Source organism: Hakea prostrata, chromosome 2 (genome assembly GCF_041222555.1).
Source record: "Hakea prostrata isolate BN-2017 chromosome 2, UWA_Hpros_2, whole genome shotgun sequence".
Taxonomy (NCBI): domain Eukaryota; kingdom Viridiplantae; phylum Streptophyta; class Magnoliopsida; order Proteales; family Proteaceae; genus Hakea; species Hakea prostrata.
In genome coordinates, this window is record NC_142601.1 from 46,914,391 (window position 1) to 46,927,543 (window position 13,153).

The window sequence follows — 13,153 nt, forward strand, 5'->3', positions numbered from 1 at the left end:
GAACTATACGAACAACCTAAAGCACACACCACAATATCATCTTCTGGCAGCCAATTATCCGATGGATGCTCAAACATCACACAACCAAATCTTCGACAAACGAAGTGAAGCAAACCCAGCGAAACGTGGTCAAGAAGGTGGTAAACCGAGCTGGTACTAATGTATCCGAGCTAAACGAAAAACAAGGGAAGACCTCGTAAGATGATGGGCTAAAGGCTAAAGATTTATTGGAAGAAGGTCTGATGCAAGGGAATTATGAGAAGCATTTTAGCGGACATGGTGCTGGAGGGGAACAGTACGGGGAAATGAAGATTAAGTGGACGCGTGGATTGGGGAATCCACGGACGAGTGAGTGTTAAGGTCCTGATGAGGACTAACAAAGACATGGCTTTTGTAATGGAATCAAAGTGTGATGATGGGAAGATTAAAAAATCAGAAGTCATTGAAATGGGATAACGAGTTTGAGAGGCCTTAGGAAAACTGGGAAGGTTCTATTCGGCAAACAAAGGGAATAGAGACAAGAATTTGATCGATTGTAAAGTGATGTGCAAAGTGGGAAGTCATTTTACTACGGTATATGGGCGTGAGGGAGAAGAGGCAAGAGGTTTGGGACAAATTGAGCTTGATGGGGAGAAGAAGGGCGGATGAATGGTGTTGCATTGGAGATTTCAACTCTCATATCAACGGTTCGAAAAACTGGAGGCAATAAGGAGGGTAAAAGGGATATGGCAGCATTTCGTGGGTTGATGGATGCTTGTAAGTTTATGGATCTCGGAGCCAATGGATCAGTCTACACATGGAGTAATCGCAGGAGGGCAGAGGAAATTATTAAAGTGCGGTTGGATAGAGCAATGGGGAATGCGGCGTGGAGGACTGAATTTGAAAATGCAGCTGTCTTTGTAAAGGAAGCCCTTGCATCGGATCATAATCCTATTGTGCTAGATACAGAGGGTGGAACAGCAAAGGGACCTAGACCATTTAGATTTGAAGCAGTCTGGCTGCGGCACCCACAATGTAGAGAGGTCGTTAAGTATGCATGGAAGGCAAAGCAGGTTGGTTCATCAAGTTTGGTTTTAGACAAGAAAATGGGAAGATGCAGGAAGGAGTTGAAGCAATGGAATTGGGAATCCTTTGGAAACATACAAAAGAAGATCTCCAAACTGAAACAAGAATTACTAGATATGCAATCCCTGCCTTTTGACCAGGTTCTAACTCAAAGGGAGAGAGAGGTGCAGCTAGCTCTTGAAGAAGAATTGGAGAGGGAAGATGTGAAATCCCCCAGATTTCTACCCCTTTAACCCGTGGTTTTAAGACCGAGAACCTGGGCCTTGATTCGGCGACAATTGTGGACCATTCAATTCGAACCCGAAGGATTGGAAATTAAACAAATGTTGGTAAATGACCCTTATAATGACTCAAAAACTCTCCTAGAGTTTAAGTGAAGAGAGAAGATTAGTCTCGATAGTGTAAAAAGGGTAATTTTAGAATATCTGTAGATCAGTGATGGAGAATTCGATTGACGTAAATAAGATATCAAATCAAAAGGAACAAAAAAGATCATAAAATGAGTTTGTTTGGGCCAACCAGAGAGTAGGAACAACCAATTTAGGGGAAATTGGAAATGGATTTTAAAAAGTTACCACAAACAGGAGGCGAAAGAGGCAGCTTTGAGAAAAGGGAAAGAAAGAGAGGAGGATCCATCTAAGGTGGGATCGACGAACAACGAAAGGTAATTTTCTAAGCTCCTACCACAATTGGAGTATTTCCTCTTTTGAGGAATCTTGAAAGGAAGGGTTAGGTATCTTGGTTGCTTTCCTTATTGTATTAATGTCCCTTCCTAGTTTGTGGGAGTGATACTTTCTTCTATGAGGGATCATGAAAGGAATAATGATAGGTGCCCTAGATGCTTATATCTTATTATATTAATGTTTCCTTGAGTTTGGGAGTATTGGTTTATCTCCTTGCAAAAAATTTTAGAATTTGATTTCAGGTCAAGGGTGATTTATGAGAGCCAAATGGGGCATTTTGATTTTGGTCAAATTTAATAAAATGAAGGTACCGAGGATCCTTGTTTCCAATTAGATTTTCCCAAAGTTTTGCTTCATTATAAACTTGAGTTGGTGGCAAATTAGTGACCATTCACTAGTGAGGTTGAGAACACCCTAACCAGTTTGATTTGGGTTTTGGTGGGAAGATTTTAAGATATCATTTGAAACCCAAATGGCTCTAATTTGTGATAATTATTCTTGCATGAATAGGTTAATATATCTTTAATCACTAATTTGTGGGAGTGGATTCTTTGATTTGAAGGAAGAACAAAGTAAAAGGTGAGGAATATACTTAACTTTATATTACAGTGTAATGATGGGTACTTTCATTAATGATATCTGTAGCTAGTATTATCTGTGGTATTTTATGTCTTTGTAAATATGAATTGCTATGATTTATGTTTATTATTACTCGATGTTGCTCGCTTTGAAATCTATTATTGTGGTTATGAAATGGAATGTGATTGTATAAGAGGAGAAATATTATTATTTCTTCACCGTATTTCACAGGGTTGTGGGTTCACCCATGCCCTAGTGATATTATATGATGCTTATATTGTGGTTGAGAATGGGAATGCCCTTGGCATGATAGGATACAAAGGAGGCGGAGGGAGATAGGGTTGGCTCTTCCGATTACAATTTACATATTTAGGGCATGCTAGAAGTGTTTGGTTAGGTGACCCATGAGTACACACCCTTTGGCGGGGTATGAAGGGTTAACCGTGATGTTAGTGAGGCAGTATGTCAAAGACACATCAAGAGAGGTAGGGTGATATAATGATAAGGGCTAGGGAGAGGTGAAATGACGTGAGAGGAATGGAGATCATGTCCATAAGTGATGACAGGGTTAATGAATGGGGTAAAGATGCCTCCATGAGGATTCCATAAGGTGGGAAGGAGAAAAGAGCACTAGGCGGAGGGAAAATCCGAAATGTAGTAGAGACCATATGACTTGCATTGGGCCTAAGATTATCCGACAGGGATCTTATACAATGGTGATGTGAGAGAGTGTGACAACCCAACAGCGAAGACAAAAAAGGGAGAACAAGAGGCATGAGGTGAGGGAAGAGTGAGAGACGCCCAAAGAAGACGGTGTGTGACTAATGCGTGTCTACCATAGAGACTTCATGATAGAGTTAGGAGATAATCATTCACATATTATATCATTGTCATTAATTACATTATTGATATTCATGTTATATGTGTGGTGTGAAATCTTGAGAATGAATGTGTGATATGATGTTGAGTTGACCCAGAGTGGAACCATTCCTTTATATGTCTTTTCTATTAGATTTTACTGGGTTATGAGGATTTTCCAAATGGAGGTTCGTTGCTAGTATATCTTCTTGAAGGAGGACAAGAAAAGTGGGAATGGAGCTTCAGAGGCAAGATATTCTTTTGGGTGGGATTCCATTAGAGAACTAGTCTAGTTTAGTTAGTTTGGGAATAAAAACTCTTTTTAAAACTCGATGTTATACCTATTATTTTGAAGTAATGGATGTGAACATTATTTGAAAAATGATAATTTATTACTGAACTGATTTATTCTTGTCCATTTAATTATGCTATATCATGTTTTGTATGGATTTGTCAGAACAGATCTTGGGTGTAAAGGAAGGGAGGGGGTGGGGAAGAATATGGCGGGAGAGTGGGGGAAGGGGAAGAAACAGCTTCATGCAACTACTATACGAGAAGACAAAAGAATAGAAATAAAGGAGACCAATGGGAATGGTCCCAATCAAGGAAGAGGTGTCAGATTTGCTCCATCATTAAGACGGAGGAGTAACACAAAGGAATGGGAGGGCTCTTCATGTGTTGATAGGGTTGTTTGGAGGAAACTAATGAAGCATTGGAAGTAATCCAAGCGAGGAAGAGGATCGCAACACAAAGAGATGGGTCCTCTTAAGGCAGGGTGGATGGCTTCCACGACTTTAGAATTTTTGAGATAACTAAACATGAAATTATGGAAGTGGTGGTGGATTACTTCAAGCGGGGTGTTGGTTGAACAATCGTATTTATATGTTTGATCCAAAAATCCAAAGAGAGGAGCACAGGCCTATTAGTTTGTGCGGGGTGCGTCAAATTGATTTCTAAGGTCATGGCCAATAGATGAAGGAAACACTAAAAGGTATATATCTCCTAGGACCTAATAGATAACGACAATATAATTGCAGCCAGAGCTTTTCATTACATTAAGTGTCGTAAAAAGGAAAAAAATTCCTAGCACCAAGTTAGATATGAAAAAGCAAGAGATTGGAATGGCCTTTCATAGTGCTACATTGCTTAAGTTGGGGTTCTCTGAAGTGGACTGATTTGGTTATGGGGTGATAACCGATCCTACCTATGGTGAATGGATCGATAGTGGATCATTATGAAGGGGATAGCAAGGGGACCCTTTCTCCATATCTCTATCTGTCCGGATTGGCCATCATCCGAAGGAAAAGAACACTTAACAAGAGGAATTAGCATCAAGAAGGACCAACCAATCCACACTGCGGATGATGCATCCGAGGGAACAAAAGCAGCAAAGGGGAGAGTACCGCAAGCTAGTGGTGGCTAAACCAAAAGTCAACTGACTTAGGAACACCAAGGAAATTCAAAGCTGGTTTTCTAGAGTATTGAAGGTGAAGTATGGCGAGGGGCCAGGGAAATATTTGGGTCTTCCCAAGAAGGATGTCAAAAAGGAGGTCTTTAAGGAGGTAACGAAAAGAAGAATTAAAGGGTGGAAAAACTCTCTCATTCTACCGAAGGCGGGTCACTTTGGTCAAACGGTAGCAAGTGCTATGTCCACTATAGCCCACATTTTTCTCTCCCGCTCATCATGATGAAGTGAGAAAAGCCATGGCTAATGTATTTGGGGGCAAAAGGATGAAGAAAACGAATCATTGGGTGTCATGGACTAGACTATGTAGATCTAAAGAGGATGGTGGCCTAGGTCTAGTGATCCTCAACTACACAATAGAGCTCTTCTTAGTAAGATGGCATGGAAACTTTGGGCTAACCCGGAATCACTATGGGCACAATTCATGAAAGACATATACTTTCCTAAATGTTCATTCATGGAAGCTAAACCAGAAATTGTCCTTCATGGGCTTGGAGGAGTATCCTTATCGGTCGTAATGTGTTACAAGATGGGTTAATCTGGCAACTGGGGAAAGGAAACAAAGTTCCAATTTGGGGTGCCAACTGGATTCCTTCTTTACCGCAGTTTAGGATTTCAACGCCCAAGCCTACAAGGTGTGATATTAAATTTGTTGATGAGATCATTGACCCGGTGACTAAAACGTGGAAAACATCACTAATGCAAGAGCTTTTCAGCCCGATTGAAGTTGAGGCCATCCAAAAAATTATTTTGCCGTTGAATGCTTGTGAGGATAGGATGGTTTGGGGTGCAGCTAAGAATGGAGTTTTTTCTACCCGATCAGCATATCATCTCCTTCTTAATCGTAGAGATGCTCAAATGGCATATATGCCTTCATCCTCAAGGCGACACAGGTGGGAGAGTATCAAGAAGGGGGAATGGAAGAGACTTTGGAAATGCAACACATTGCCTAAAATTCGAAATTTCATGTGGAGAGTCTGTGCAGAAGGTATTGCTTCAGTAGAAAATCTATTGAGAAGGCAGATCAAGGTGGAACCATTATGCAAATGGTGCGGTCAAGTAGAGGAAACAAGCAGCCATGTATTGTTTCAATGCCACTTCTCTAGAGAGCAGGTGGGTAGCGGTGCTGGAGTTTCTATTACAAACAACAACTGAAATATCTCTACCGGGAATATTGGAGGCTTGAAAAACTCTTCATTTTACATCTAAGCAAGACAAGAAAGAAATCTTATGTCAATTTTCCTTTGTATGCTGGCACCTTTGGTTACACAGAAATGATCTACAGTTTAATGGAGAAAAGAAGACACCGTTGGAAGTTGTAGTAAAAGCGGAGAAGGCCTTCCATGAATTCTGGAATTGTAATGGAGGAGCTGCAAAGAATTGCTTGAACACTAACCAAGAAGCTGTAGAACCAACTCAAGATTTGGAAATGTGCTCTATTTCTTGTGATACCGCAGTTGTCGAGAATCGGGGGTAGGAGGTGCTGGTTTTGGAGTTTGGAACATGGGCGAACTAAGAGCAAGCATGTTCTACACCCCGCTCATTGCCATCTATATTTGCCGGTGAAGCTTTAGCGATTAGGGAGGCATTGTCTTGGGCTAAGGAAAATCGGTGGATTAAGGTTAACATCTATCTTGACTGTCTAGGCCTTCAGCAATATCTGGCCGGCATCAGTATTGATCCACCCCCCTTGACAGCCGCTACCGTACTTGACGATGTATTGTCTTTGAAAGACAGTTTTACTTCTTGTAGGTTCCTTTTTATTTCAAGAGATGGGAATGAATGTGCCCATTCTCTTGCTCGGAGGGCTTTGGCCGTTTCTAGGCGGACCTTTTGGCCTATTTCCTCTCCAGAAGCTGGGGTTTTTCTTGTCCAGCCTTCTGAGTCTTTTCCTAGTTTTATGGAATGAAAGGATTTTCACCAAAAAAAAAAAAATAATCTAGAGGATTTCTACTTATTTACAAGTAAAGACATACAACCTCATCTTTATGAAATGACTTGAACATACTAGTCCAGTGTCTTTCAATTTTCATTTTATATACTGCTATAACCATGAATAGCATGCTGATCTTATTGTATGCTTGTTGTTTGTATTGTCTTTACATATGCTTTATCAATTATGAATGTGGTATGATGATGATAATGGTTTGTGGTTCTGATGGAAAGGGCATTCCAGTGGGATACCTTGGCTTGAGATATCGAGGAACTGTGGTATGGGACAAATGCTCGCTGATGTCTCCAACACTGTTATAACTACTGGATGACATACCTAGGTAGAGTCTAGAGTTGCATGGTTAGGTACCCCACATACTACTACCTTTTCGGTAGGGGAATTGAAGCCGGATGACCCGTGACAGCGGTGATGTGACTCTGTTTCATCCTATAGTGGTATCCAGTTTGTGCGGAGTCTTAGTGGTCCACTGTTGGTCATACAATGGTAGGGTTGCATATGTTAGGGTTGGGCTCATGGACGTCAAGGAGCGGACAAGGTGTCGTGAGGAGTCATGAGAGCTTTCCGCCCCAACAATATGTTGATGAGCATAGGGTTATGGAATGGAATCCAATAGCTTTAGCCAGTCCATGAGGGTTCTCATTCCGAGGTTGCGAAGGATACTGAACTGAGTTGGTTGGTGCCATAGGGGATGTATCTGGACTTCATGTAGTATTTTACCATTATGACTTGCATTAGATTAGAAACCCCGACATGCGCCAGTACTCATGCCAATGGTCGTGGTGAGAAAGTGTTGACTTAACCCAAGCCATGGTTTGAGAGCCAAGTGTGAATTGGCTTATATAGATAGCCTTTGAGTGCCTTAATTAGCCCAATCCCCAATAGGTAAAAAACGAACATAATGTTGGTCCAGATTTCAGTCCAAACGGACGTCCGTTTGACAGACAAGTTGTCCGTTTGGGAAGTGACCCTTTGAAACTAGTCGTTGAAGCTTAAGTCAGTACTAGACGGACATCCGTTTGACTAGACAAAAATTCTACCTAGCTCTCTGTGACTAGACGGAATCCCGTCTGAAGCATAGTTGCACAGTTAGGTGCAAACAAGGACTTGATTGGGTTTTCGGTATTTCTAGCCAATCCTAAGCCACATACACTTTCCTAACATGTCCTAGGTCAATCTAATGATATGATATGTTTATACTTGAGTGCTCTACATATGAATGTACATGAAGTGACTTAAGTCCTAATTTACTAAGTCTTCTTGCTTGAGATTGAGTTGATGATCATTGATGTTCTTGAGTCGTTTTGTAATCTATTCTTCATGATCATCTTGACTTAGACTTCATATCCATCTTGGCTTGGTCTTGGCCTTGACTTTAGACATCCAGTGAGTTTGGTCCACTTGCTTTCATAATAACTGGACAATAACAACTTGATATGGACATTAGTAATTTCGTGTTTGTTATCGTCAAAACTAACGAAGGCTGATGTGGCAATGCTGACATGGCAATTCCCAACATGCCTTTTCTCTTCTCTTTTTGATGAGATTCCCTAAGTTAGATTATGTCATTTGTTATGCCTAAAGATCCCTAACATATTAAATCCCTTACTAGTTACACTTTAGAGGATCAATTTAATATATCTCATTAAACACAAGAAACTCATAGATAAGTTGAATAACCATCTACTCTTTAGATGTAACTTGTCCTTCTTCAATCCTAGGTCTAGCATGCATTCCTCATTGTTACATGATCTTAAACACACCATGAGATTCATGAATATTGGCTAGACATTCAAATATTAAGAACAAAATTGAAGAAAAACAAGAGGGAGAATTGAATTATATGAAAGGAGAATAAAACCAATAATTATCTCATGTAAGGATCCATCTAACCCTATTAATAAAAGTTTAGAACATCATGAGAGAACAAGAAGAAGAAGTTAAGGGAAACATCACTCAAGAGGAAGAAGAAGTAGAAACCCCAGCAACAACTCTTCAAAATTTGCCCCAAAGCAGCACTCCATCAGCTCTTCCTCTATGAAATTCGTTCTCCACACTTCTCCAAAGCTCCAAAAATGTTCTCTACTGCTGGACTATGCTCTCCTTTTATAGAGTGATTTCTAACACAATTTGAAACAAACTCCAAGTTTCTAATCTGATTCAACTAAGAAATTCGTTTTGTCTAAGTGGTATACAAATCACATTGATTTTGAGAGCTCAAATGCATAATCCCACCGTTGGATTTAAAGATCAATAAGTCTTGAAGCTCCCCCCCAAAATCAGCTTGATTGGACATCGGATGACCATATGATGAAGGACTTGATCGAAACTGGACAAAACACATCCAAAAATGGGATTCTTCCTTTTTTTTTCTTCTTCCCTTCTGATTCTTTTTCCTTCTTTGATCAACCTTCAAACTCCACTAATTGCTCTAAGCAAATCCTTGTTGTTGAAGGAGTTCAAGTACTCACAACGAACATACTATAAACATAGATTAATTTGATGAAGGATTTACCAAGATAAATGTAAATTACCAAAATTACCTAAATTTGGGGATAGTGCATAAATGTAAATTACCAAAATTACCTAAATTTGGGGATAGTGCATCTCATGCTCATTTACATGGGATATTAGAGCAAAATGATACAAAACTATTGTAAAAATATGAAAGCATATCCAATTAATTACTCAAAATATTATGCATAAAATAAACTTATCAAAATGTAAATAAGTAATATAGAATCTCAACATTATTTTGGGTATTTTTGAGAAATCAACGACGTCACACCATCACTCAACTAACGTAGCTTAATGGCAATGGGGCATCAATAAATTACAAACAAGGTCTAAGATTGGAGTAGTAATTTTAAAAAGCATAAGGAGTAAGATAGTAATTAAGCTATAGTGCAAGGGAGCAATATTAATTATCCCAAAAAAAATATAAATTTTCCATGACAATCTATAAAATAACAGGGAGAATTTAAAAAAAAAAAAAAATTACCATAGAAGGGGTTACATAGGGTTTTATCGAAACTGCAACAAATTTATTACAAATAGGACAACAATTTCTTCTAGCTTATGCTTTATTCTTCTGGGTGGATCTCATCATATTCTTCTTTGTCTCCTTGCATACAACAAGGACTGGTCAATTACAGCTTTTAGGACCAAATCCTAACTTCCCTCTCCTAACATCATAAACTACCTCAATTGTTTGTTGTTGCATATTTCCAACGATCGCCAAATCAGTAGCATCACTGTTACCGGCAAAAGCCAAACAATATTGGTTTGAACTTGCTTCAACAAGAATGCCGGACTCGTCAACATTCAAGTCAGTGTGTCCACCAAAATGCAATAACACGGTGGGCACTGTTACATTGGTGACTCCATTCAAATAATAGCATGTATCAAGTATTGAATATGATGGGGCAGGTGGATACTTCGCCATTGCTTGACGAAATGCTGTGCGAAGTGCCGAATAAGCCTTTGGTGGCAAACGAGTAATGACAGTTCCGGAGTCTATAATAGTTCCTGAAACTGTAAATACTGATGGTGGGATATCAAGTTTTTCTCCTCCAACACTTATTCCCTCGAGATCAAGGAAGTAGAAAGAAGGGCCTCTTGGGTCTAATAGTAATGGAGTGTATTGCACACCGGAGGAAGCTACAGATTGTTCTCCAAATGCAAGATAACCAGTGGAACTGGTAGTGGATGGAAGACAATAGGAGAAAATCCCTTTATATTTCTTAACAGTTTGTGAAACTGTAGAGATACGATTACGGCCAAGGCCTAATAACCCATCTGCGTAACCAAATGAACCATCACTATGATGGCTGCAACCGAATTCGAAGTCACTGAAGACATCAGAGGAAGATAATGTTAGTGTATCGGTTGCAAAATCCCCTTGAGAGTAGGAACCATCACCATACGAGACCTTGTAGATGCAATTGGAAGTGCAGGATAGCTTGTTACCAGTAGCCGATAACAGTTGGGAGCATTTAGGGGAGCGACATGAGATATTGGAATAGGTGGAGGAAGCTGAAGGGTTGAAATATGGGTCTTGTTGTTCATAGCATTCACCGGAGCATGGCAAGCATTGAATCCAAGTGAGGTCACTACCAGTGTCAAAGATTATTGTAAAATTCTGTTCTGGTGTTCCAAATCCGACTCTAACTACGAAGTTCCCAGTCCCTAAAGATTCACCAGAATTGGCTGGAACTTTTGCTGTAGAATCAGAAACTGAGTTTTGGCTGGAGATTTTGGAATTGATGGACTTTACTCGGGTTTGGTCCTCAAGGAGAGTCTGGCTGAGGGTGGGTGTTGCTGTAGTCCCTCTTTGCAATGGTGAACATGGGCCATATTTATGAGCAACTTCTAGTTTGCTTAAGCCTTCAAAACCTGAAAAGATTGAGACCATAGCTTTTAGGTAATAATGATAGAACAAATGTTTTCTGATTCAAATAAAAATGTGGAGTAAATAGATAATCACCTTTGTTTGGAGAAAAACAAACTTCTTTTGAAGTCAAAGTATTAATAGTGAAGTCATGTGTCTGATGATGAAGAATCGCCTCAACCCTCTTTGAACAATCCAAGAGAAACAAAATGGAAGAAAGAAGAAGGAAATGGAAGAAGTAATGAGTAGTGGCCATGGGATGTTATCACTAATAACTTCCTCTTCTACAAGGGTGATGACTTGCAAGTTGCCACCCTACCTACGTATATATATACAAAAGAAATGGCCGGTAGAGAAAAAATAACTATAAAATATTGTTTTCAAAACATTCTTCCTTAGCTGTGATATCTAATCGTTCCAGGCTTCCAGCATTCCTTGATTTTATCTTCTTTTCTTTTTCGTATTATTTAGAATTTGTGTAAAGCATGTGAGACGCAAGACCCAGCTGCCGCTTCATAAAAGATAAATAAATAGATTAATAGATATAAATATAAAAGCCTTGTCTGTTCGCCCCTTATTGGTTACCCCTTTGTATGGCTTCTGAGAAATTTCTGAGATCTTTAGATATAAACACTTGAGATCTTTATCTCTGATCATGTTTATTTTATATCAGAGAGTTATAGCTGTGAAGAACAAAAGGTTGGTTCACCTTGAACCATATATGCCTTCCTTATCCGACGTTACACATGTTTCCTTCCAAGTGGGAACTCTTCCGATCCTCACAATTTCGAAGTTTGAATTTCATCTGATACTGTTAGATACTTCAAATAAATATGTAACATGAGGTGGGCAACTGCATTAACATCTGGACAGGTATTGCAGAAGTGCAAAAATTAGGTCATTGTTCTAAAGGTCCTTGATTTTTTCTTCTTCTGTTTTCTGTATTGTTTAGAATTCATGCAGACCATGTGAGATGAGATCCGCAAGACCCACCACCATTTGACAAGAGATGAATAGGTAAACAAAAATTAAGATATGGATACAGATCTGTTCACCCCTTCTTTATTGCTTCATTCTCTCTTATGGGAAGATTGCCACCTTTTGTATAGTTTTCAGCCGACTAGGTTTGATGCACGTAGGATCTCTAATTCTATTTTTCTTTTTCCTTCTCGCTTCTCACACGAGTACATTTGCAATATTCTATTCTAAAAGTTCAAATAAATTAAAATAAAATCAGAATAAGTGATCTCGTGTGTGTATAGTATTTATTCACGAAGACATGCAAAGAGGTGACGAACTTGAAAGGAAATTGCATCCAGGCATAATTATTGTCGTCCCCAATAATATTGTTAAATTACAACTTTTTCCCTGTATTTCAAAAAAGGGATGATTACTATTCCCTTAATTGCTAATTGGATGATGTTAAGAAACCGTTATGGTTGGATGTTAATGTCTATTTATCCCTTCTAGAATTAAGAAGCCAAAAGAAAATACCACATAAAATACTACTTTTACCTTTGTAATCTTGTCATTTTAGATTAAAAAATGTCGAATCTTGATGATGTCGAAACGACAAAAAACAAGGCCAAACATAAAATTGGATAAAAAATAGAGAACTCTGTCTCTCAAAAGTTTCTTCAGAAACAACAATATTCGATTGTTCTCCAAAAGATGCACAAAACATGGTTTTATAGTGCCAAAAAAACTGAAAATAGAAAAATGCCCAAAACGCCCTCAAAACGATCTTGAAATGCGAAACTCTCGAGTGTCCTTCCCACGGGCTTGTTTCAAATCAATGTGATGAATTTCAGCCCATTCCGAGTCTGGGACCCCGAGATACCTCATGGGCCACCCCATATGCATCACCTGATAAGATGAAACTAGGGTTACCCATGCTGAAAACGTGGAATTGAGAGAGAGAGACCAAGTTAACGTGGTTCGGTTGAATTCAACCTACGTCCACGGGAGAGTTTCAGATATTTTCCACTATATTCAAAGTTGTGTACATGGCTTCCTTATATAGAGGTAGAGTCCTTGTTCATTAGTGTTCTATGACTCTTGTAGTTGGGATCTTCTAGATTCCTTGAGTTATAGTGTTTGGATTTACATGAAGATAGGTGTTTTAGATTACATAAAATATTGACTATGGTTTTTTTGGAAAT

General features: G+C 39.2%; 1 protein-coding gene across 1 annotated transcript; it reads right to left on the reverse strand.

Annotated features, from left to right (window-relative positions):
* Positions 1 to 9,746: 9,746 nt before the first annotated feature.
* LOC149024515 (aspartyl protease family protein At5g10770-like) lies at positions 9,747 to 11,264 on the reverse strand. The gene is made up of 2 exons (XM_089142958.1): positions 11,088 to 11,264; positions 9,747 to 10,996 (listed from the first exon to the last, which is right to left on the reverse strand). The coding sequence occupies exons 1-2, from the start codon at positions 11,245 to 11,247 to the stop codon at positions 9,747 to 9,749; spliced, it is 1,410 nt and encodes a 469-aa protein (XP_088999084.1). The 5' UTR covers positions 11,248 to 11,264.
* Between the last annotated feature and the right edge of the window lie 1,889 nt (positions 11,265 to 13,153).